The 22,733-nt window shown below is 27.3% G+C and overlaps 2 protein-coding genes across 2 annotated transcripts; one reads left to right on the top strand and one right to left on the bottom strand.

Annotated features, from left to right (window-relative positions):
- Positions 1-202: 202 nt before the first annotated feature.
- Positions 203-8,312, bottom strand: LOC135931528 (trypsin-2-like). The gene is made up of 5 exons (XM_065468713.1): positions 8,167-8,312; positions 7,829-7,926; positions 7,479-7,729; positions 785-930; positions 203-451 (listed from the first exon to the last, which is right to left on the bottom strand). Exons 1-5 carry the CDS (start codon positions 8,290-8,292, stop codon positions 299-301), a joined length of 774 nt encoding a protein of 257 aa, XP_065324785.1. The 5' UTR covers positions 8,293-8,312; the 3' UTR covers positions 203-298.
- Positions 8,313-8,515: 203 nt separating this feature from the next.
- LOC135931531 (meiotic recombination protein DMC1/LIM15 homolog) lies at positions 8,516-22,707 on the top strand. The gene is made up of 12 exons (XM_065468724.1): positions 8,516-8,575; positions 8,624-8,668; positions 8,730-8,780; positions 8,829-8,924; positions 9,162-9,244; positions 9,424-9,518; positions 9,857-9,929; positions 10,248-10,339; positions 10,836-10,909; positions 11,462-11,637; positions 22,082-22,198; positions 22,638-22,707. The coding sequence occupies exons 1-12, from the start codon at positions 8,516-8,518 to the stop codon at positions 22,705-22,707; spliced, it is 1,032 nt and encodes a 343-aa protein (XP_065324796.1).
- Positions 22,708-22,733: the final 26 nt, after the last annotated feature.

Genomic DNA, 22,733 nt, shown 5'->3' on the forward strand with positions numbered 1-22,733 from the left:
TGCCTTTAAAAATACATCATTTAAATTATATAAACTTGCTACGAGTCATAAGTGTTTATAATTATTATAAAATTGTAATAGGCCATAGGATAATTTAAAATATAAAATTCCGGGAAAATGAAATTTTAGATAATAAATTTAATATATTTTGTCATAAAGCCAATTTCATATACATATTCGCGAATTTCAAAACTCCCTTTTTATTATTATCTAAAACGTGATTTTTATTTATAAATCGATATTTAAAAAAAATAATTATTTATAAATTACGAATATTTTTAAATATACTATAATGTTTTTACACCTTGTTTTCTTCGATCCAATCTAAAAATCTATTAATGTCGGTAAAGACCCCTGGATTGTTTGGCTCACCACACCCATAGCCCCAACTAGTTATTCCATAAACTTCCCATTTGTTTGTGTAACACATTAATGGTCCTCCTGAATCTCCCTAAATTTTATTATTTTGGAGAAAAGTTAATTTAATGAATTCCAAAAATGGTAACTATCATGACACAAGTAATTTATTTAAAAAAAATTATAATCTTTAATAGATAATAATATTTTTAAAAAATCCTTCTTTTGATCAAAGGTTTTTTTAAAAAAAAACTCTTATTAGTACTAATCTATTTTTGATGCGACTATCCAAAAAACAACTAGGGACAGTTGCATTAAAGGTAGAATTAAGTTCTAACGAAATGTTTAAAAACACGGTTTTGAACAAAGCCTTAAAAAAAATAAAAAGAATAACTCACATTGAGAACATTTTATAGTTAAAATTTACCTCACAAGTGTCTATCACTCCTCGTTTGATATCCCCAGCGCATATCATATTTTTTGTCAAATCATTACCATATATATCTTCACAGTCTTTCCAGGGTATGAGCGGCAAACATACTTGTTTTAAATATCGAGACTGACCGCTGTTTCCTTTATCGAAAAAAGAATTATTTAGATCAATCATTCATGAAACTGAGTCCTTGTCTTATTTCGAAACAGAAATCTGTTTAGCAGTCTATATATTCTTCCTCTAAACATAATAAAAAATGAAAGAAACTACTATTTAGAATAGGGTGTCCTAGTTCAAAATTTGAATAGACTGATCTAAATCGAAATAAGTTTCAAAAATAAGTAGGAACCAGGATACTAATTAAATAGTATGTAACAGATTTCAAACCATTGCATTCGTTTTGAACCGAAAACTAAGTATTCATGGTTAATAAATTTTATATTGTATTATTTACAATGTTGTTGATGAAAGATTCAAAATGTAAGAGTTTGACTAGTCAATGCTCATCAATTTATTCTCTGATCTTAAGTAGCGGTTCCCATCAAGCAGTAAATTAATTTTATATGGGAAAAAACGCCTAGAATTATTTAATTATTTTTATCCGGATAACAGATTTTTTAAAAATTTTGTATTGAAGATACAAGACGCTTAGCAAATATTTAGATAAGATACAATCTTTTATCTTATTGAAAGTATCGGATTATACTAAAAGTATTGAAGTTACAAGATGCTTTTTTTAAACTTTAAATAGTCAAAATCAAAAGTAACAAGTTTAATTTTTTAAATAAAATATATAATATAAATTTATAAAAAATATGTAAATAAATTGTAGAAAATTGACAAATTTGTTATATAAGATGATGTGATATAAAGATATTTTTTATAAAAGCTATATTATAATAATGAAAATAATATCAGAATAAAAAATTAATTAGTAAATATAAATAAATCAAAGTTATTTTTTAATATTTACTAATTAATTTTTCAAACAATTTGTCGTTTAGTTTTTGATAATTTGGTCTATTAACCATATTAACTAAGCTGAATAATCGTTCAACAGGGGCAGAGGATGGAAATATTCTGTTAAATCTGATAAATATTTCTTTTATATTTTATAACTATACATATTTATAATACGCCTGTCGTCTTTTATATAATTTCAGACTTCCAGGCGGGTACGCAGGAATTTGGTCTGGGTGGAATAATAAATTTTTTATTGTTATTTTAAAATATCAAACATAAATTTATAAAGACTAAACTATTTCTAATACACAATTTTAAATTATATGAATTATAAAAAAATTATATATATAAACCGGCACATAAAAAACTATAAAATAAATGTGAATTAAAAAATATAAAGTGAATATAACCACCATATGAATCACTTAAATGACCCAAAATAAAAATTTGAATTTTTTGAGCCTTTAAAATTTATATATAAAGTAAAAAAATTTAATGTTGGAAATATAAATATTAATACACAAAAAGTTTCTTAGAAATAATTGTATTATATTTACAATGTAAAATCCAATCTTCGTTGGGATTGAGCTAATTTTTCAATTACATCCTTGCTTGGCGTCAAATGCTTATAAATATTTAAAAGATCCAAACCATTCAATCCACTTTCAGAAGTTGTACTTCTTAGGTATGTTTTCAGAGAACTGCAGGCCCGGTTCCCGGGTCGGACCGTATTTTAAATTTTTAAATACACCCGGGCAGAGCCCAAAATTTTTTTTAAAAAAAACACCCGGGCCGGGCCTGATTTTTTAAAAAAAACACCCGGGCCGGGCCTGATTTTTTTAAAAAAACAATTATCCGGGATCGGCTATATATTTTAAAACTAAATATTTGAAATTAGCTATAAAAATTAAAAATAAATATAATTTCTTTAAAAAAAAAACCCGGGCCGGGCTGAAAAAAAACTTTGAAAAAAAATCCAGACCGTGCCCTGCAAATTGTATCTCTGCAGGGCTCTTTTATTCTTCTTAAAAAAGAGAATCTTCTCTCATTAGTTTACTAATGGGAAGAGTTTCTAATTTATATAATATATATAATCATTTTAATACATTGGGAATAAAATCTAAAATGTGTTTGAAATTATACAAAGCATCCATAGCATTTTCTGGGACTATATCTTAGTTAATCTTTTAAACATAGTTATTCAGCTAATAAGGCAACAAACAAATATTATTTTTTTTCTATCACCATCTGAAAAAGATTGGGAAGGCTTTTGTGGAAGTAATATCTGCAGATTGGTAAGGCTGCATGATGAATTAAAAACCATTCATTTATTTGGATTATAGTTTTATAATACTTTTCTACTTATCTTATACTAATGTTTTGACGATGAGCTTACCTAGCTGCAAATCGAGTGAGACAAATATTAAACACGTATAGCTCTCTTTTTGACTCAACGATAACATATAAAATTGAAATTCTTCATCAACATTAGCCCTAATTTTCTTGAGTTCGAATAAAATGCTCTCCGCTATTCTCATCTTCTTAATCAAGTCAATGTCATGTTTTTGAAAAGTATTACATAAAATAGTTGTATAATTAAATAATACATTCTAATGAAAAAAAAATTGAAATAAGTATTGAATCCAATAATTTTCTTGCTTCTGAGGAAATATTTCTTTCAGGCCATTGTGATATTTCAGTAATAGCATTAATAATCGGTTCTTCTAACTCCATAAAAGCTGTTACTGCTTGATGGCGGAGACTCCATCTCGTTGGACAAGCTGCACTTTCTTTCTCCCTGTTGGACAAGGAGTTTCAGAAAATTATTATTTGACTAAAAATATGAAAATGGTAGATAAATATTACGCCACTAGAAATTTGAAAATAATAGGTAAATATTACGCCAATGAAAACTTGAAATCGAAATTAATTGATAAATAACTTAATAGATGAATGCGATAAATAAATGTAATTAAATATATATTTAATATAAGATAGGAATAAATATTAACAAATATAAATTAATATAAACATTAATATTTTTGAAAAATATATCCGACATCTGCATTTTTTGGCTTGGGGTGGGGGGGGGGACCCCGCTGCGTACGCCAATGCAGACTTCTAATTCAATATTATTTAATGAATTATTTGAATTTGTTTTAAAACAAAAGTAAAATGTCTTCATCAATTAAGGAATTTTCTGGCATATTAATTTACATATTATTTTTTAAAAGCTTGGTGTATTAATAAATCCTGATGGTATATTCTTATCTTTTTCAATAATAATCCAACAATTTTACGAAAGATTACGATTTTAAGGCACTTATAAATTTGTGGGATTCTTTACATTCTACAGTAATTAGATGATTGGTAAGTTCATATTGGGTGACTTCAAAAAATTTTCCACTTCATAAGCTTAATTTTTATTTATAATTATATTCTTCTAGTTTAAGTTTCACACTTTTCGATTTTATGATAATATCTTCTATAACTTGGTCTATAATTTTAATATTCTTACTATTGACGAAGTAGATAATGATGTATGGCGATTTTAATGATATATGTTAGTTGTTTATCAATTTTCTATATGATGACTAACCTCATGTATCATTACTCTCTTAAAATATCTTAACTCGGATTACATTTTTCATTTAGATTTTAAAATTAATATCATTTTAAATTTTAATACTATTTAAATAAAAACGAATATAATTTTTTTTGAGTATCTGTATCTTTATGAACGCAAAGTTGATTAAGAAACAGATATTTTAAAATAATTTGGGATGAAATATATTTTCGAAAAGTTTAGAAAAGATACAAGATAATCCGCGATTGCTCAACCTTTTTAAGATAACCCATATCCCCAAATCCTTTAATTAAACCTAACCTATAAACCTTCAATCCTATTCCTGAGACTTTTAATTTTAAATACATTTTATCCAATTAAGATCTCCTTCAGTTGAATATTCCTTAAAATATTTTCATATAGGTATATTGTTTTGATAAAAATTAGCGATTTAAAAATAACTCCACTAGATATTTAATTGAATTTTAAGAATTAATAAATATTTTTATTCACATATAAAACGATAATTATATTCTTATCATTTATGCAAGTCAGCGATATTTGCCTTGCAAAAAAAATTAATTATATTAAAAATTTGATCCGTTTTATAAATATAGATTTTTTTATATAGGGATGATATAATCATTATAAAATTAATAAGAATGAATGAGCAAATTCACTATTTATTTTGTGAACGTGTCATTAAATATGTATAAAATAGATAGATTTTAGACTTAACCATCATTGAAATCATTGCAAGGTTCACTGGATATTTCCTAAGACCAGCATCGTCACTGTCAAAGATGTAGAAACTGCGTTTTTTTTATTAAAAAAACAATTCTCGTTTTTTTTGACATACCTAAAATTTTCAATTTGCTGTCATTATTATATTAAATATCAAATAATAAAATTTTAAATGTATTTGAGTAATCATCAACGGACCGGGGCAAATATAAAATGTTATAACCTTTCTTTTAATTATTATTACCGATTCTTAGAAATTTTTAAAATTTCCTAGAATTATGTTTAGGACATGTTTTTATTTTTATATTTAATATGGAAAGAATGTATTTTTTCTAGTGCTGTGAAGTAACGTCAAAAAAGTAACGCCATTCGTTACCTTTTTCTTGAGGTAACGAGTAACGGTAACGCGTTTCTTTTTTTTTGAGTAACGGTAACGCAAAACATTACTCGTTACTTTATATTTTTTCTATATTTTTTCTTAAAAATATAACAAGAAAAATATATTCTATATTATAAAATTAGTTTTATTTATTTTTTAATTCTTAATATTAATAATGTAAGCTGTTTAATTCATATCAACCACTTCCTTCATTTTTATTTTAAATTCTCGTTAAATTTTCCGTCGAAATTAATAATCACAAAATTCAAAGTAAATGTTAATAATGATATTATTATTCTTATAATTTATTTTAAGAATATTATGTCCATAGTACTTACTTCTTCAGATGAAGATGATCTAACCCATCCTTGGCCCCAATTTGACATATTTTAAACCAATAAAGAAAATTAATGGAAGTCTACACTTTGTAAATGTAAATTATATCCCAACGCAAATATTTCAACATCAATATCCAGCAGTTCAAACTTAAAAAGCATAGGTAAAAAGATGAATTAATATATCCTTATTTTAAACATTACTTTAGAGAATTTCATTTTAGATTTTATTTATTATTAAAATACTATATATAACATCCCATTATTTAACCAGCTGTGTTGAGCACTAAGCGCTCTTGTTTGTCTGATCAAAATTTTGAAATCAATTGTTGCTAAAAATAAATAAAAAATTGATACATAAAGATGTTATCTTATAATATATTATTTTTGTATAATTTTATTTTATTATATTTTGTCGGAAAAAAATAAATATAATTTTTGTATATATTTAATTTTTTTAAGTAACGAGTAGCCCGTTACTTTTTGAAAAGGTAACGAGTAACGGTAACGCGTTCCTTTTTTTAGCTGTAACGAGTAACGGTAACGCGTTTCTTTTTTGTAGTAACGTTTACAGCACTAATTTTTTCCCGTTAAAGTTTCGAAAGTCTACAAATTATATTTTTGATATTTAGGATAGAGCCTAAAAATAAATAATATTTAAAAAAAAATTAATTCGGCAAACGATTATTTTTTGTTTAGAAAATAACAAAAATAAATTCCTAAAAACATGCCCTAAAAAAATTCTCTCTGGAAATGGCTTTACAAATGATTAGGAAAATTATATGGGTTTTATGACTTTTATATACATTTTTTTAAAGTATTTCAGGCATTTAGAAGGTTTTTAAGAGATCATGTTCGGGTTAAAAATTGAAAAAAATTGGATTTTTTTTTGATATTCCGGTAATTTGGAGGGCTTTTAAGAGATTATGTCAGGGTTAAAAATTGAAATTATGTATGTTTTTTTATAAGGTTCTATTTGCACGGCCCGGCCTGGATTTAAAAAAATTTCGACCCGGCCCGGGTTTTATATTTTCAGGCCCGGCTCGGATTTTTTAAAAATATATTTTTATTTTTAATTATTATAGTTAATAATGACGATTTTAAATATTTTGTCTTAAAATATACGGCCCAGCTCGTGATTTTTTTAAAAATAAATCAGGTCCGGCTCTTACCGAGCAATCGCAAATTTTTTTAGGACCAACCCACGTATATTTAAATAAATTAAAAAACCGCCTGGGCCGTGCTTAGGAGGCTTGCAGGTCTCTGATGTATACTATTGTTTTTTTTGATATTCCAGGGATTTAGAAGGTTTTTACGAGATTATGTTAAATTGAAAAAAAAAACAATTTAATTTTAAATTTTTATAAAATTTTAATAAATAAATTTGTAAAATGATAAAGAAAAATTCAAAAAGATATTATTGATAAATCATATTCTTACCCGTTCCCATTAAATACTAAGGGGGCGGAGGGAATATATTATATATTGAAAGTTATGTTGAAAAAAATCTAAACAAAGAACAACATTTTTATTATTTAAAAAATATGTTATTTACTGCCCACTTTTCATTTTATAGGACACACTAAAAAAAAGAAGTGTAGGGTGCCCTAGTTCATATTCTTAATAGAATGGTCTAACTCGTACACCGCCTAGTTGTTTATTTTTTTTTTCCTTATAAAAAATATAAATATATTAACTAACTATAAGTCGATCCCCAACCACTGGAATAACATTTTTTTATTTCATCGATGTCTTTAGAAGGTAAACATATGGGTTGAATATTATCGGAAAAATCTGCCGAATCCTTGAGGACTATTATAGCGATGTCATTGTCGGCATTTATAACGTTAAAATCTCGATGAATTATAATTTTATCAATATTGTAAAGATCATTTTCATGAATATTTTCAATGTCATGAACTCCTAATCCGATCAGAAAATCTATGGAATTTCTAAAAAAAAGTATAATTATAATGTAATTGCATTTAAACCGGAAAAGAAAAAGTAGGTATCAAAATTGTTTAATTTAAAAATAAAATAATGTACATTACTCGGAATTAACACAATGTGCGGCAGTTATTATGGTTTTAGGCGATATTAAAAAGCCTCCACATTCAACTTTATCAGCATCTTCATTTAGAATAACAGCCTTAATTTACATTAAATAAAGTAATGTTAAATATATATATCAGAAATCGGCGGGTAACCAGATCTGGATAAAATAACGAAAACTTAAAAGACCCAATGATGCAATTCGGAATGGGCATAAAAAAATTTACCTAAAAAATTTTCTTACAAATTATTTTAGCGCTAATTGCTAATTTAAGGTTTCCAAATAAAATTTGATATTTATTTATATATTTTACTAATTAAAGAAATTTTATATTACCATCCAAGGCCATGAATGTGATCTAGCGTCGGTTCCGCCATATATATATTTAAGTTTTCCGCAGCCTATGGGTTTCTTCGAGGTTTTCCCGCACTGAAAAGCATGTGTCCATGATTTATAGGTCATTAGAAAATAGATGAAAAAATTCAAATTCATTTCGATTTTAGACAGAAATTTTTTATCTGATTTCAAAATGCAGTAATTTATGTTTAAAATTTTTAATCTGGTTTAAAATAAATAATAAAAAAATATCAGACGATTTATATTTTTAAAATTTTTTTTAAATCAACACTATATACGCAGACGATGTTAAAAGGGTATCATATTTAAAATTTACCAAATTCAATAAATGTTGGAAGAACAAAGTTTACCTCCAGAAATTGCTTCTAAATTTGATGAGGAATTCGAGGTAACCCTTTAAAATAGTATTAAATTTCCTAAATTTTATTTGAAATAGGATGATTATATTCAAGATATTGATATGTTGCAAAATTTCGGAATAGTTAAGTTTTCAATTTTATTGATATTTTTTAAATATTTATTTCGTCACCTTTTATTTCCAGAATTCATTAGATATCAAAAAGCTTAAATCTTCAGGAATATGCACAATAAAAGTATAAATTACATTTGTCAATACTATAATATATCCATCATTCATCTAGGGTGTGCAAATGATGACAAAGAAGAGATTATGTGCTATTAAGGGTCTGTCCGAAGCTAAAGTCGATAAAATAAAAGAATGCATAACCAAAATCGTAGTAATAACTCTAATGGATTAATATATACTGAAGTAGTCTACAATGGATGGGTTCATAATTCTAACTCATGACCATTATTTAAATTTTTTTTTAACCAGTCCGACCAATTACGCCCACCCAATGTTAAAAATTATTTGAATATTTTTAAATTCACTATTTAAAATTCCCAGCTAATTTATCCCGCTAATTTGTCGACTTCTAATATATATGCTTTATTGAATTATTATTTCTTAACAGACTTCCAATTTTTTAACGGCATTGGAGGTATGCCAAAAACGTCAACATGTATTTCAAATTTCAACGGGGAGCACAGAATTGGAGTATATAATATATTTTTGCATTAAAATTCGCGACATTAAAAGATGTCAGTTCCGGTGTCTAAAAATTTTAAAGGGATATATTGGGTTCTTTTATACACTTTGTGGGTCTGGCTCCGAGGGTTTCAGTGTCACCAGTTTTTTTAAATCTAAAAAATAAATGTGTATCTGTTTTGTTCAAGCAAACTTTTAGGTGGCGGTATTGAGAGCATGGCAATCACCGAAGTTTTCGGAGAATTTCGAACTGGCAAAACACAATTATCGCACACACTTTGTGGTAAATATTTTACGTTCACAGATTTTATTTTTTGTAAGCAATAAAGTATTAAGATATAGCAACTAATGACATTATAATGCTTAACAAAGAATGATGGATTCATTCATTTAAATGCATTTTAAAACGTCGTTAAATCAGCTGTCGCCATTTTGATTTCCTAATATAAGAATTTGTATAAATAAATGAATTATTTTTTATTTTAAGTTTTCATAAAATATAATAATAATAATGTATTTATATATGGGAAACTAGAATGGCGTTACCAGCTGATAAGTCATTTGCATTGATAAAATGAAATTCACAATTTAATTAAAAAAATTTATTTTGGAAAATAAAAGTTACAGCTCAATTACCCGGTTCCAATAATTACACGGGTGGAAAAGTTTGCTTCATTGACACCGAAAATACATTGTAAAAAAACAGCCATTATTTTTTTTAAAAAAACAAACTTTGCCTCAATTTATAGTAAACGCAAAATACCGCGATGCCGCTCACGTGACACGCAATTCATCGCTAAGATAGCATAGCTCTCTAATTTAACACGATTTATTTAGTTCTCGTTTATAGTCACGGCGATATCGCTTTAAGCATCGTTCGAGCAACATGGCGGTATTTCGCACTTACTCTAAACGAGGCCTTAATAGTAATTTGTGCCGAGCGATGCGATATTGCGCTCCTTTCGCGCTTATTATAAAGAAGACCTTTAATTTAACAATTTATGCTATTTAGTCGCCCAGATAGGTTAAAGGATATTGCTGAACGATTTAACCTCGACGAAGAAGCAATGCTAAAAAATATTATATACGCCAGGGCCTACACAAGTTTGGATTTATTTTTTTTTGTTTTTCTTTTCTATTTTTTGTTTCTCAATTCTTTTTTAAAATTTAATTAAATCGTATGTTAAAATTTTAAAATTTTCTAGAATTTAGGACATGTTTTTATTTTTATATTAAAAAATTCATTATAATAAAAGTTACAAAAGTTTCCAAATTTAATTTTTGATATTTAGGTCCAACCTATTGCAAACTTTTTATTATAAAATTTTTTATTTTTTTATGTTTGTTTAATTTACATATTTATACAGGCTAATTTTATGACTATCTGTTATAAAAAGTCTTGATTTTTGTTATTAAATTCTGAATAGAACATTCTTTAGTCTTAAAAAGAAATCACTTTATATATTCAGGGAGACAGATATTTTGAATTCTAAAAAAATAAAGAACTAGAGGATAAAAGCAGCCTAAGAATTCAATTTTAAATGGGGTTTTGAAACAAAATAATATATATAAATAAATAATATAAATCTGCCAAAAAAAGGTGAACATCAAAATGAACTACTCGACTTCGTAGCGGCTAAATTTCATGAAGAATCGGGCGTTTTTAAGTTATTAGTAAGTTTACTATTCCAATATAATACAATAAATAAAGGGTAATGATGTATAGCATTGAACATTGATTTTTTTTTAAAATGTGTTTTTTTATCAAAATATAGCTAGCGGTGAAAAAAAATGTTGTTTTTTCGAGTAGCATATATCACCTACTATACGGATCTTCGAATCCAGAGGGCTTTTTTTTTGTCTAAACTAGGTGGATATGCGCTATTATGATATATGAATATCGGAAGCTACCGCGTGATTTCATAAAATTTCATTTGGTCCTTTATCTAACAAAATTTTGTCGTTGTATATATATCATTACCCAAAAGATAAATTCTCTGAATTCAACTTGAAACACATTTAAGGTCATAAGAAAAATTCTTGCATATTCTCTGAATTCAACTTGAAAGAACACATTTAAGGTCATAAGAAAAATTCTTGCATCATAAATAGATTTTTTTTTTTTAAAAAGAGAAAATTTATGAGAAAAAATAATAAATTCTGGACATTTAATAGATAAATGGTTTAATAACTATAAATAAGGGATATTTATTTATTCTCTTCAAGATAATGGATTCGGTTATGGCATTATTTAGAGTAGATTTTAGTGGTAGGGGAGAGTTATCGGATCGACAACAGAAATTAGCTCAAATGTTATCAAGGTTACAAAAGATATCGGAAGAATACAATGTAGCTATATTCTTGACTAATCAAATGACGTCTGATCCCGGAGCTGCCTTATCGTAATATCTGTTAACATCAACGTGTTTTATTAAGCGCGTTTTCTTTTAAATTTTATAAAAAATCGGATTTTACCGTAAATGTATTCCAGCATGTTTAGAATATTTATTATACGAATTTCAGACAATGTTGCCCTGAACTTTTAAGTCATTAAAAACTTAAGTTCAAAATTTTCATTTCCAAATTTTCTAAAAATAGCAAAGTAAAGTTTTTATACACGTGCCGGAATATATTTCAAGCGAAATCATAACTTTTTCAATTTTTTTAAAAAAAAACGCGCTTCAAAAAATGATTTAAAAGTTGAAAAAATAACAACAATGACTGAAAAAACATAAATGACGCTAACAAATTTTTTGTTAATTTCAAAATAGTTATTTTATTTTTTAAAAATTTTTTTAAAAAAATAGCATTTCTCAATATAAACAAAATATATTTTTTTAAAAAAATATTTGAATTCAAGAGAAATGCTAAGTAATAGAGATAAATATCTTAATCATGGCCCTATTAGATTTAATATATTTGGTAGATTTTTTATCAATGATGATGCAATTAATTATTTACTATTTATACTTTATATAGATCATAGAAAAGTTTATTAATAACTTGAAAACATTTATATAAACCTTATTTTAGATAATTAATGAAATTAAAAATATTGAAAAAGATATTTTGTGGGGATTAATAATTATGATAATTTTGCATATCGAAAAATTAAAACATCAAATTTTTTTTATCACTAAATTTTAAAATAGGTCGATATTATTTTAATTTTTATAATATTATATTTCTTTGAATGTAATCTAATAGTATTTTAAAAGCTTCCTATATATATATTTTTTAAAAAATGTCTTCTCTCCCTAAATTTAAGGTTAGTCTTAGTCAAAACTCTTTTCCTTACTATTAATTTTAAGAAAATATTAAATTTGTTAAACTTTAATTATCCTTTTTTGTCTTTTCAATTTATTTATTTTATATATTTATTTATTTATTTCTTTCTTTCAAATTTATTTCAAAAGTTATCCATGAATCTAAAATATGCATAGTATATTTATATACTAAACCATTATTGTGGAGAGCTAAACTTCACAAACCTTAGAAAATACCTTCCCATAAGATAACTGATGTAATTGGTGACCTTTAAATAAAAATAAAAAAATATTCGTTTTCTACCAAAACAAATCATTATTCACTGGGTAAAAAATACCTGAAAAACATGCCTGTAAAATTTATTATGATTGATATACACCTACAAAAATAAGAAGTTATTTTTGTAAAATCAAAGTGAATATATTTAACTGGTTCAAAGATTCGCTTTACTAATCTTCATCTTTTCCAGATCAGTAACAATTAGAGACATGCATCGAACCTGTTTCCGTAGGCCCAGTCTACCCCGTCCAATATTAAATCCATCCGTTCCAATGTGTCAGTTTACCCCAAATTCAACAGGCTCGTACAAGGCTCTAATTTCAATATCCATGACGAACATTTAATAGAATCTATTTAATCTCTATAAAATTGCTTTTTTTATATTTTTTGGCTTAAAAATTTTAGACCAGTTTCAGACCTATAATCAAAATAAAATTTTGATCGGGCCAAAAAAAATTAATTCGAAAAATTGTATTTACAGAGCTCTCCTTCGATTAGAATTTCTTTATATGTATCACAGAAATAATATTTGTTCTTATTACTAAAAGTAATATTTTTCAATATATATATATTAAAATTATGTCCCCACAATTAGCTTATAGAAACGTATACGATATTCGATTCAAAAAAATTCGATTCGAATAATATAACAAAAATTGTTTGTACAATGATAATTTTAAATTATTGTCGATTAATAGTTTTAAATTATTCGTATTAATATAGGAAATTTTAATAAATCCTAACGCTGTGCAGATTAGAGTTAAAAGGTAAGAGCCCGTTAAGAATTTTGCATAAGTTGTCGAGCCCGTTTTATGCCCACCCGAAACGAAAAATCGACTTGTTAAAATTTTACTAAAATTCCGCCGCGTTAATATCTATATTATATCTAATTTTTCCCCACTGTTAATTAAGACTCTTATATCTCTCATCTATTGCTATCTATTTCTACAACAACCATCTATATTTGTTATTGAATCATTATAAATAATTTGTTTAATTTACAATATTTTTTTTTATATATTTAATATTTTAGTTAGACAGCTCTCTTAAAATACAAAGAAATTAAATTAATTTTCAAATAGTAACAAAATATTAGCTTGAAATTCAAAAAAATAAAATTTTAATACCCGCGGGGTATATTAAATTTTACGAAAAATCAAAGATTTGCAACACTGCCTTATTTTATTATATATATAAATGGTCAAGCCTGGCCTGAATTTATTTTACCTAACGGCCTGACCCGAAATTTTACTTACTCCGGTCTGCAGGCTGTTTGGGCCTTACAGATATCTAGTGCAGATATTAAATATCGGATCGTGGCCAATATTTATCTTTTTTTGTGAAATTTAAAAATCGGAATCAATATTTTTATTGTTTTGGGTTATATATAAAGGTCTACAAAGTGATTTTTTGCGGCCCGAGCCAGACTCGAATTATAAAAATTTTTTTGTCCGAGCCTGAATTCAGAATTTTTTCAACTCGAACCGACCCCGACAAATTTTTAAAAATTTGAGTGTGAATATAAAAATATCCAAAAACAATTTTAAATTATGTGTATTACGTTAAATAAAAGTTTATTGACCGCCATAATATAATCAATATTTATATTAAGTTGTATTTTATTTAAATTGGAAATTTATATTCAGTTTAAATATTAAAAAAGTTAAAATACAATCGAATTTAAAAATTCTAGCTATCATATAAAAATAATGGGATGATATAATGAACATTTTATAAAGATATATCTATCATAACATTATCAATAGTATCAGATAGTAAATAATTGTGATATAAAAATAATGTGCATGATATAATGAACATTTTATAAAGATATATCTATCATAACATTATCACAGATAGTAAATAATTTTGATATGAGGAGTCGAGCAGCCTTTAAACCTTAAAGGCTCTACCAACCGCTGAAAGTGCTCTTTCACTACTAGCCGAGTGTTGTAATTATGAGTATATGAAGAATAGGGGTGTACCGATACCACTTTTTGGAGGCCGATCCGATCTTCCAGATATTAAATTGATATCGGCCGATAACCGATCCGATATCATATCTAATTTTGTATTCTGTAAAGATACCGGTTTTAATTTTCAATATACTTTTTATTAGTACAACATCTATAATTTTACTATACCATAACATATGTCATTTAAATATATTATTGATCAGTTATAGTTTATATTCAATTCAATTGCTATTATTTATATAATAAGTAATAACATTAATCTATTTACATAATTAGTAATAAACAAATATATTATGAAATTTGAAATTATTATTTAAAATTATTAATATATCGAAGATTTCTTTTTAGAAATACCAAAATTTCCAATTTATCATAGATCGGTCTTCTGTGATGGGACTGTTAATATCACTAGCATCACTAAAAACAGATTCTGAAGAGATTAATAAACACTTTTTTAAACAGGCGAAAAAAAATAACTATATTGCAGAATGTTTATTAACTAATTATTACTATTAAAAAAATTAAACATAAAAATATATTTCGATTTTATTTATAAAAATAAATGGTTTTTTAGATATAACTTTTTTAAATTTTGTTAAAAGCGCCATTTTATATCGGATCGGATCAGAAAATTATAATATTTGCCGATAACCGATATTTTAAACTGGGCGAAATATTGGCCCGATCCGATTCAATATAAAATATCGGTACATCTCTAATAGAGAGATATGGTGATTGATGTCGGAGTGTTGTGTATTTTTTAAAATGAAAAATGTTTTTTGTTTATTATGTTTGAAGAAAAAAGATATCATGATATTTGATAAAAAGGTTTTTGGATTTAATTGTAAATTAAATAAAATTATTATATTTTTATACGAAAGTTTTTGGATTTAATTGTAAATTAAATAAAATTATTTTATTTTTATACGAAGGTTTTTGGATTTAATTGTAAATTAAATAAAAGAATTATATTTTTATACGAAAGTTTTGAATTGAATTTTAAATTAAGAAGGGATAGCCAGGCCAAAACACTTAAATTGGGAAAGTCGTTTTGATAAGTCTTTCACCAATTTAAGATTAGGATAAACGATTTTTAAAATTGATTGACTTTTAATGATGAAATGTTAGATAAAAAAAAAGACATGTTATTTTAATTAAAATGATTATTCAAGATATTTATCGGGCCGAAGTTCGGGTCGGATACCTCTTGCAACCCGACCCGAAAAGAAAGTCTTTTATGCCCGAAAATTATCCTTGCTTGAAGTATTGCCCATAGATGGTAGAAATTTTGAAAGCTAAAGTAAAAGTATTTTGGCAAAAATCTTGCTTTTGCCATTTTTTAAAAATCGGCGAAAGGGAACCAATTAATATGTGTTGAATATTTAAAATATTAATTTTTTATGGCATTAATTCAAAATTAGATGGTAAATAAAAATCATTCAAAATATCGGATCCGTGAAATATTTCAAATATTCGATTTGTTATAGAATTATGTACATTATGCAGTGAAGATCAACAGTTCGGATTTTAATAGTAATCTGGTCCAATCATTTTATAAATATTTTAATTATCTTATTAAATGGCTATATATTTATCGCAACAGCTTTTATCACATGCACAACTTAATTCATATTTATTTTTTTTTCAAGGGAATTTTTATTCATCTTAAATTAAGCGCGACGAATAGTCAGAAAATATTTTATAAAATTTCGCCCGCTTTTCGGACTAGTAGGGTCTTTGAGTCATTAGTTATTTTGTTTAATTGTGATAGTGCCCTCTTGTTTTAAAACTTCTTACAACTCAAATTCAAAGAAGTGTATATAAATAATAACTGAAAAGATTAAAGCAATTAGAATGAGATGAAATCATAAGGCTCTTCGACATCTCGTTAGGTACACTTTATATATGCCTCTGAAACAATTAGGAAAAATTTTATGGAAAGAATAGTTCTTTTTTATAAATTTATTCCAGATAGTTATTTTTATTATAATTGCATCTAACGTAGTTATGAATTATGTAATGTTCGAATTGTATCTTTTTTATTGTGAACCCCATAAAATATTCGAAAAATTAGTTTTTTTTAAAAAATACAATTTTTCCTTTTTCGAGGCCTAGTCAATAGATTGAATATATAAATAACATTGTAGGTTATAAATTATTCGGGCCACAATAAAAATTATTGTGTTGTATAACTAAAAAACCATCAAAAAATGTAGTTCTAGTCTTGTAACATGGAGAACATCAGCAGTATTACTAATATAAAAAAATATAAAAATACTTATTAGTGCTGTAAACGTTACTTCAAAAAAGAAACGCGTTATTCTTTATGTCTAAAAAAAGAAACGCACGTTACTGGCTATTCAAAAATGTGACGGGTTACTCGTTACTTAAAAAATTAAATATTATGTACAAAAAATAATTTCTCCCTTATATATATATGTCGTAATTTTTAAAGGGATCAGAACTATCCGGGATCTTCACGGGATTTAAAGGGATAACTAAAAAATTAGGGTTTTAAATTAAGGAATGATAATAGATTATCACGTTTTAATCGTGATAAAGAGGAATCTTATTTTAAAAGCGTTTTCCACGAGTTTCGTTGCGTTTTTAATTTACAATTTTGTTTTTTTGGCTCTTATGATATAAGATATGTCTAGTATAGGGTATCAATCGATAGCTAATCAAAAGATCTATTCATCTGGAGGTGAATAATGGGCGGTCTAGAGGGTAGGGGGGGGGGTGTAAAAATAATTTTTTTTGATATGGATATCAATCGATAGCTAATCAAAAGATCTATTCAACTGGAGGTCAATCTCTGCCCCATAATGGGCGGTCTAAGGGGGTAGGGGAAGGGGGAGGGGTGTAAAAAATAATTTTTTTGATAAGGGTATCAATCGATAGCTAATCAAAAGATCTATTCAACTGGAGGTCAATCTCTGCCCCATAATGGGTGGTCTAAGGGGGTAGAGGAAGGGGAGGGGTGTAAAAATATTTTTTTGATATGGGTATCAATCGATAGCTAATCAAAAGATCTATTCAACTGGAGGTCAATCTCTGCCCCATAATGGGCGGTTTAGGGGAGTTGGAGTGGGGGGGGGTGTAAAAATATTTTTTTTGATATGGGTATCAATCGATAGCTAATCAAAAGATGTATTCAACTGGTGGTCAATCTCTGCCTCATAATGGGCGGTCTGGGGTGTGTAGATGGGGGATGTAAAAAATATTTTTTGATATGGGTATCAATCGATAGCTAATCAAAAGATCTATCCAACTGGAGGTCAATCTCTGCACCATAATGGGCGGGTGAGGGAGGGGGGGGGTTTAAAAATTTTTTTTTTTGATATGGGTATCAATCGATAGCTAATCAAAAGAATCCAACTAGACATTTTGTTAATAAAAAGATAAACCTTTTATTAAGAATTTATAATATTTAATACATTGAACTTAAAAGTAAAACATATATACGTAATTTAAAAAAAATATATCAAAAATGTCATGTAAACTATTTATATAAAATCTATATAAAAAACTGTATATAAAAAAAATAAATAATTAGTATAGTAAATTGTATGTTGGGTTGGAGGAGGTCAAGAAAGAGAGCCATGGATGGCAAAGCAGTTAGATCTGCATATATCAATAGATATGCGCTATCTGAGATAGAAGCCTTCCTGTGGGTCACCAGGGATGGCGCGGATTTTTTTACCGAGGGATTTGAAGATTAGGGCATGATTGCCAAAAGAACCGGTTGTGTCGGATACGATTGGTATGAGATTTCAATTGGATAGGGAAGTGTATTTATTAATTTTCGAGTTTTCAGCTCGCATGAATGAGTTCTTATTAAAGGAGGGAGCAAATCGGTCGATGCAGGTATAGTCCCATGCTAATGGAATTCCATTACTCCATGGTATTAATGTCAGCCCATCTGGACGTATATTATTCTCGGTTGAGAGGCCACAGGGTTCGAGGTTTGCTGGAATTTGAGCTGAGCGTAGAACACGGAAAATGGTGCCGTTAACTGCACTCTGTCGAGAATGTCTGCCTTTAGAGAATCGACAATGAAGAGGATGATGTCCAAAACAATCAACGGGTTGGGAACATAATGTACATGTGGAGTTGGCTAGTATATTACAACCAAGACGGAGACCTATTGCTATGCATAATTCTTCTTTGTTAACAGAAGTCCTAAGTTTGAGCTGGGCAAAGCTTCTAACCATTCATAGCCCGATAGGGAAAGCAAAAGTTGTGGAACTTGCAGTTGTGGGATAGAGAGATGATCAACTGTTAAGGATTCATCAACTGTAATCGGAGATAATAAATGTGAATGGATTGATGGGGATCCCTTAGAAGCAGCACTCGATATTAGATATTCAACGGAGTTGGGTATTAAGGGAAGATCCCAGAGGGCTGGCAGTCATATCCATCAAAACAAAAAATAAATATTTCTATATAAAGATATTTAAATGAGCTTTTATTTGATACCCATATCTATATTTTATGTTAATAAAAATATTCGTCACACTCCAAGACCTAGACCCGCCCTCTATAGTGGTTATTATAATTACAATAAAAAAATATTTTAATTACCTTTTATTTAATACCCATATCAAAAAAAATATTTTCTACACTCCCCCCCCCCATCCACACCCCCAGACCGCCCATTATGGGGCAGGAATTGAGCTCCAGTTGAATAGATCTTTTGATTAGCTATAGATTGATACCAATATCAAAAAAAAATATTTTTTACACCCCCCCCCCATCCACACACCCCAGACCGCTAATTATGAGGCAGAGATTGACCTCCAGTTGAATACATCTTTAGATTAACTATCGATTGATATCCATATCAAAAAAATATTTTTTACACCACCACCCCCCTCCTACCCCTACTCCCCTAGACCGCCCATTATGGGGCAGAGATTGACCTCCAGTTGAATAGATCTTTTGATTAGCTATCAAATGATACCACTATCAAAAAAAATTATTTTTTACCCCCCCCCCAACCCCCACCACTCTCCTAGACCGCTCATTATGGGGCAGAGATTGACCTCCAGTTGAATAGATCTTTTGATTAGCTATCGATTGATACCCACCCATATCAAAAATAATTATTTTTTACACACCCCCCCCCCCTTACCCCCTAGACCGCCCATTATGGGGCAGAGATTGACCTCCAGTTGAATAGCTATCAATTGATACCCATATCAAAAAAATTGATTTTTACACCCCCACCCCTACCCCCTAGACCGCCCATTATTCACCTCCAGTTGAATAGATCTTTTGATTAGCTATCGATTGATACCCTATACTAGGCATATCTTATATCATAAGGCCAAAAAAACAACATTGAAAATTAAAAAACGCAACGAAACTCGTGGAAAACGCTTCTAAAATAAGATTCCTCTTTATCACGATTAAAACGTGATAATACCGTATAGTTCTTTATCCTTTAAAAAATTGAAATTTTAAAGGGATCCCTTTAAATCCCGTGAAGATCCCTGATAGTCATGATCCCTTTAAAAATTACGACATATATAATAAATATTATATGCAAAAAAAATATATAAGGCATCTTTATTAATAAATTTTTATGTATATAATTTATAAATTAAATAATATATTATACGATTTTATTTATTTTAACAATTTTGATCAAATAGACAAGAGCGCTTAGTGAACACACGTTCAACTAGCGTAGTGAGAAAGTTATATTATATTCGATAAATAGAAATTTTAATTGAGGGAATTTATTTAAAATGAAAGAATAATCTTTATTTTGATAAAAACTTAGTTCATTGTCAAAAGAATCTTCATTCAGATCCTTATCTAATTTTTTTTAATATTCTTTATTAGAAAATAATCTGTACGTGTGTTGTTTTTTAAATGAATCAAGTCTGTCTTTTTTTTTATCAAGATCTTTTCTCAAATAGGAAATAAGTTCAATCCTTACTTCGCTGGCATCTAATTTTATGAGAGCCAATCTGATTTAAATAGCGGATGTGATAATATAAATTTAATTGAAATAAAATATTATCATGATATAAATTGTGAACAATACTTCAACTGTATACCTTTTATCTTTGTCTTGCAGAATTGCATTAATAAGTGGTTTTTACAAAATGAAATATTTAAAGCCATTTTTTAAATATTATAATCGTGGGAGTGAGATTTCTCGAATGCATTTTTTCTTCTCTCTAAAATCGAAAAAGTCGTAATAACAGGTTCCATAACCTGTGAAGCCATACAATATTTATCTATAAACGACTTGTCATTATCTGAAATTTGGATTTATCACAAAATTCGTCAAATTCGTAGCCATTCCCCTTAATAAGACTATATTATTTCATAGTTGTTCCATCTTGTTATAACCAGTTTATAGATATCCCATTTTTTCCTTAAAAATGGCAGCACACTTTGTAGAATGTTCATGTTTATTCCACAATTGAGGTTAAAATATTTTAATTGCAGCACAATTTACACTTATAAAGTGTAAACTTTGTATCCTATTTATTGGTGTAAAAAATGTTTCATATTTGAGGCAAGGCATACTCTTCTTCATCTGAAAATATATTCTTTATAAAATAAATTATATTAATAATAATATAAATTTACATAGATTGATCAATTCAATAATAATGGAAGATTTAATAACGAATAAAATAAAAATGAAGGAATTTGGAGGTTCATGTGAATTAAAAATTTGGATTAAATTATTTATAAAATTTAAAAATATATAAAAGTAATTATATAATAGAACAAAATGTTTTTCCATAATTTTTAATAAAAATTTGGTAAAATTTTGAGTTACCGTTACTCAAAAAAAAGAAACGCGTTACCGTTAATCGTTACCTCTAGCAGAATGTAACGAGGTCACTTTACAGCACTAATTTCTATTTATTTTACCAGCGAAAATTTTCCGACCTTTTTAAATCTCAAATTCAACAATAACTTGGAGAAAAAAATATTTGATTTTCTTATAAAATTAAAATATCGTCTATCAAATTAATTCGCATTTAATATATGAAATAGAAAATCATTATCTAATTTAGAATAGATTTTTTTATTTTAAATAAACGATCAAATTAAAATAATTTTTCAAAACCCGAACGAGCCTGTTTCTCAAAATTAGCATTCACATATAATATAAAAAGGTTTGGACTCAGTGAATGGTATCCGGATCCCTGGATAAAACCCCTCGATTGAGTTTCCTTTTTAAAGTGAGCCAGCCTCTGAGTAAAACCGGGTTAATTTTATTTCTCACAAACTAAACCAATTTCTTGATTTTATGTTAAAAATAAAAAATGTAGTCCTTTTTTTTCTTAATTAGATTTCAAGTGGATCCTAAAAAACCTATCGGTGGAAATATAATGGCACATGCTTCGACCACCAGAATAAGTTTGAGAAAAGGAAGAGGAGAGAACAGAATCGCAAAAATATACGACAGGTTTAATTACCATAAAAAAATTCATTTATTAAAGATAAGATCAACTTTATTAAAAGTGTGTTTAATCTAAAAAAAAAATTTTTAATGTTCAAAAAGATTATAAATTACCAGAGTTCGAAAAAATGTTTTCTTTAAGGCTATATCCAAAAAAATTCGAAAAGTTTTAAAACTTATGTTAAATTCATAACATGTTATTTTTTTCTTCTTCTTTTTTAATAAAGTTAGAAAAATTTGTGAATCAAATTTTTCGATATTTTGGAAACTGCAGAGATTTTTTGATCAAATACCTAAAAATGCCAACATCTTTCTTTATTTTTATAAAAAAACTTTAATTAGTAAATCTTTTCTAAATTTTATGCATAAAAAATCTTTTAAGAAAAAAACCTTTAAAAAATTTTTTCAAGATTTTTTATAAATTACTATTTTCACTCAAACAAAGCCCAAATATGCCAGAGAGCGAAGCAACATTTGCGATAACTTTAGGAGGTATAGCCGATGCCAAGGACTAATTTGTTAAAATTGTTTTCATAATAGA

This window comes from Gordionus sp. m RMFG-2023, chromosome 1, assembly GCF_954871325.1.
Source record: "Gordionus sp. m RMFG-2023 chromosome 1, tfGorSpeb1-WG-v2, whole genome shotgun sequence".
NCBI lineage: Eukaryota > Metazoa > Nematomorpha > Gordioida > Chordodea > Parachordodidae > Gordionus > Gordionus sp. m RMFG-2023.

Bases quoted from the DNA above. Each gene is read 5' to 3' on its own strand.
- LOC135931528 (XM_065468713.1), bottom strand. From the start codon at position 8,292: ATGACCTATAAATCATGGACACATGCTTTTCAGTGCGGGAAAACCTCG. The intron at 7,927-8,166 runs GTAATATAAAAT...ATGTAAATTAAG, and splicing joins CACATTCATGGCCTTGGATG to GCTGTTATTCTAAATGAAGA. The intron at 931-7,478 runs GTTAGTTAATAT...TTTTCGATAAAG, and splicing joins TGGTTGGGGATCGACTTATA to GAAACAGCGGTCAGTCTCGA.
- LOC135931531 (XM_065468724.1), top strand. From the start codon at position 8,516: ATGTTGGAAGAACAAAGTTTACCTCCAGAAATTGCTTCTAAATTTGAT. The intron at 8,781-8,828 runs GTATAAATTACA...TCATTCATCTAG, and splicing joins CAGGAATATGCACAATAAAA to GGTGTGCAAATGATGACAAA. The intron at 9,245-9,423 runs GTATATAATATA...GTTTTGTTCAAG, and splicing joins ACGGGGAGCACAGAATTGGA to CAAACTTTTAGGTGGCGGTA.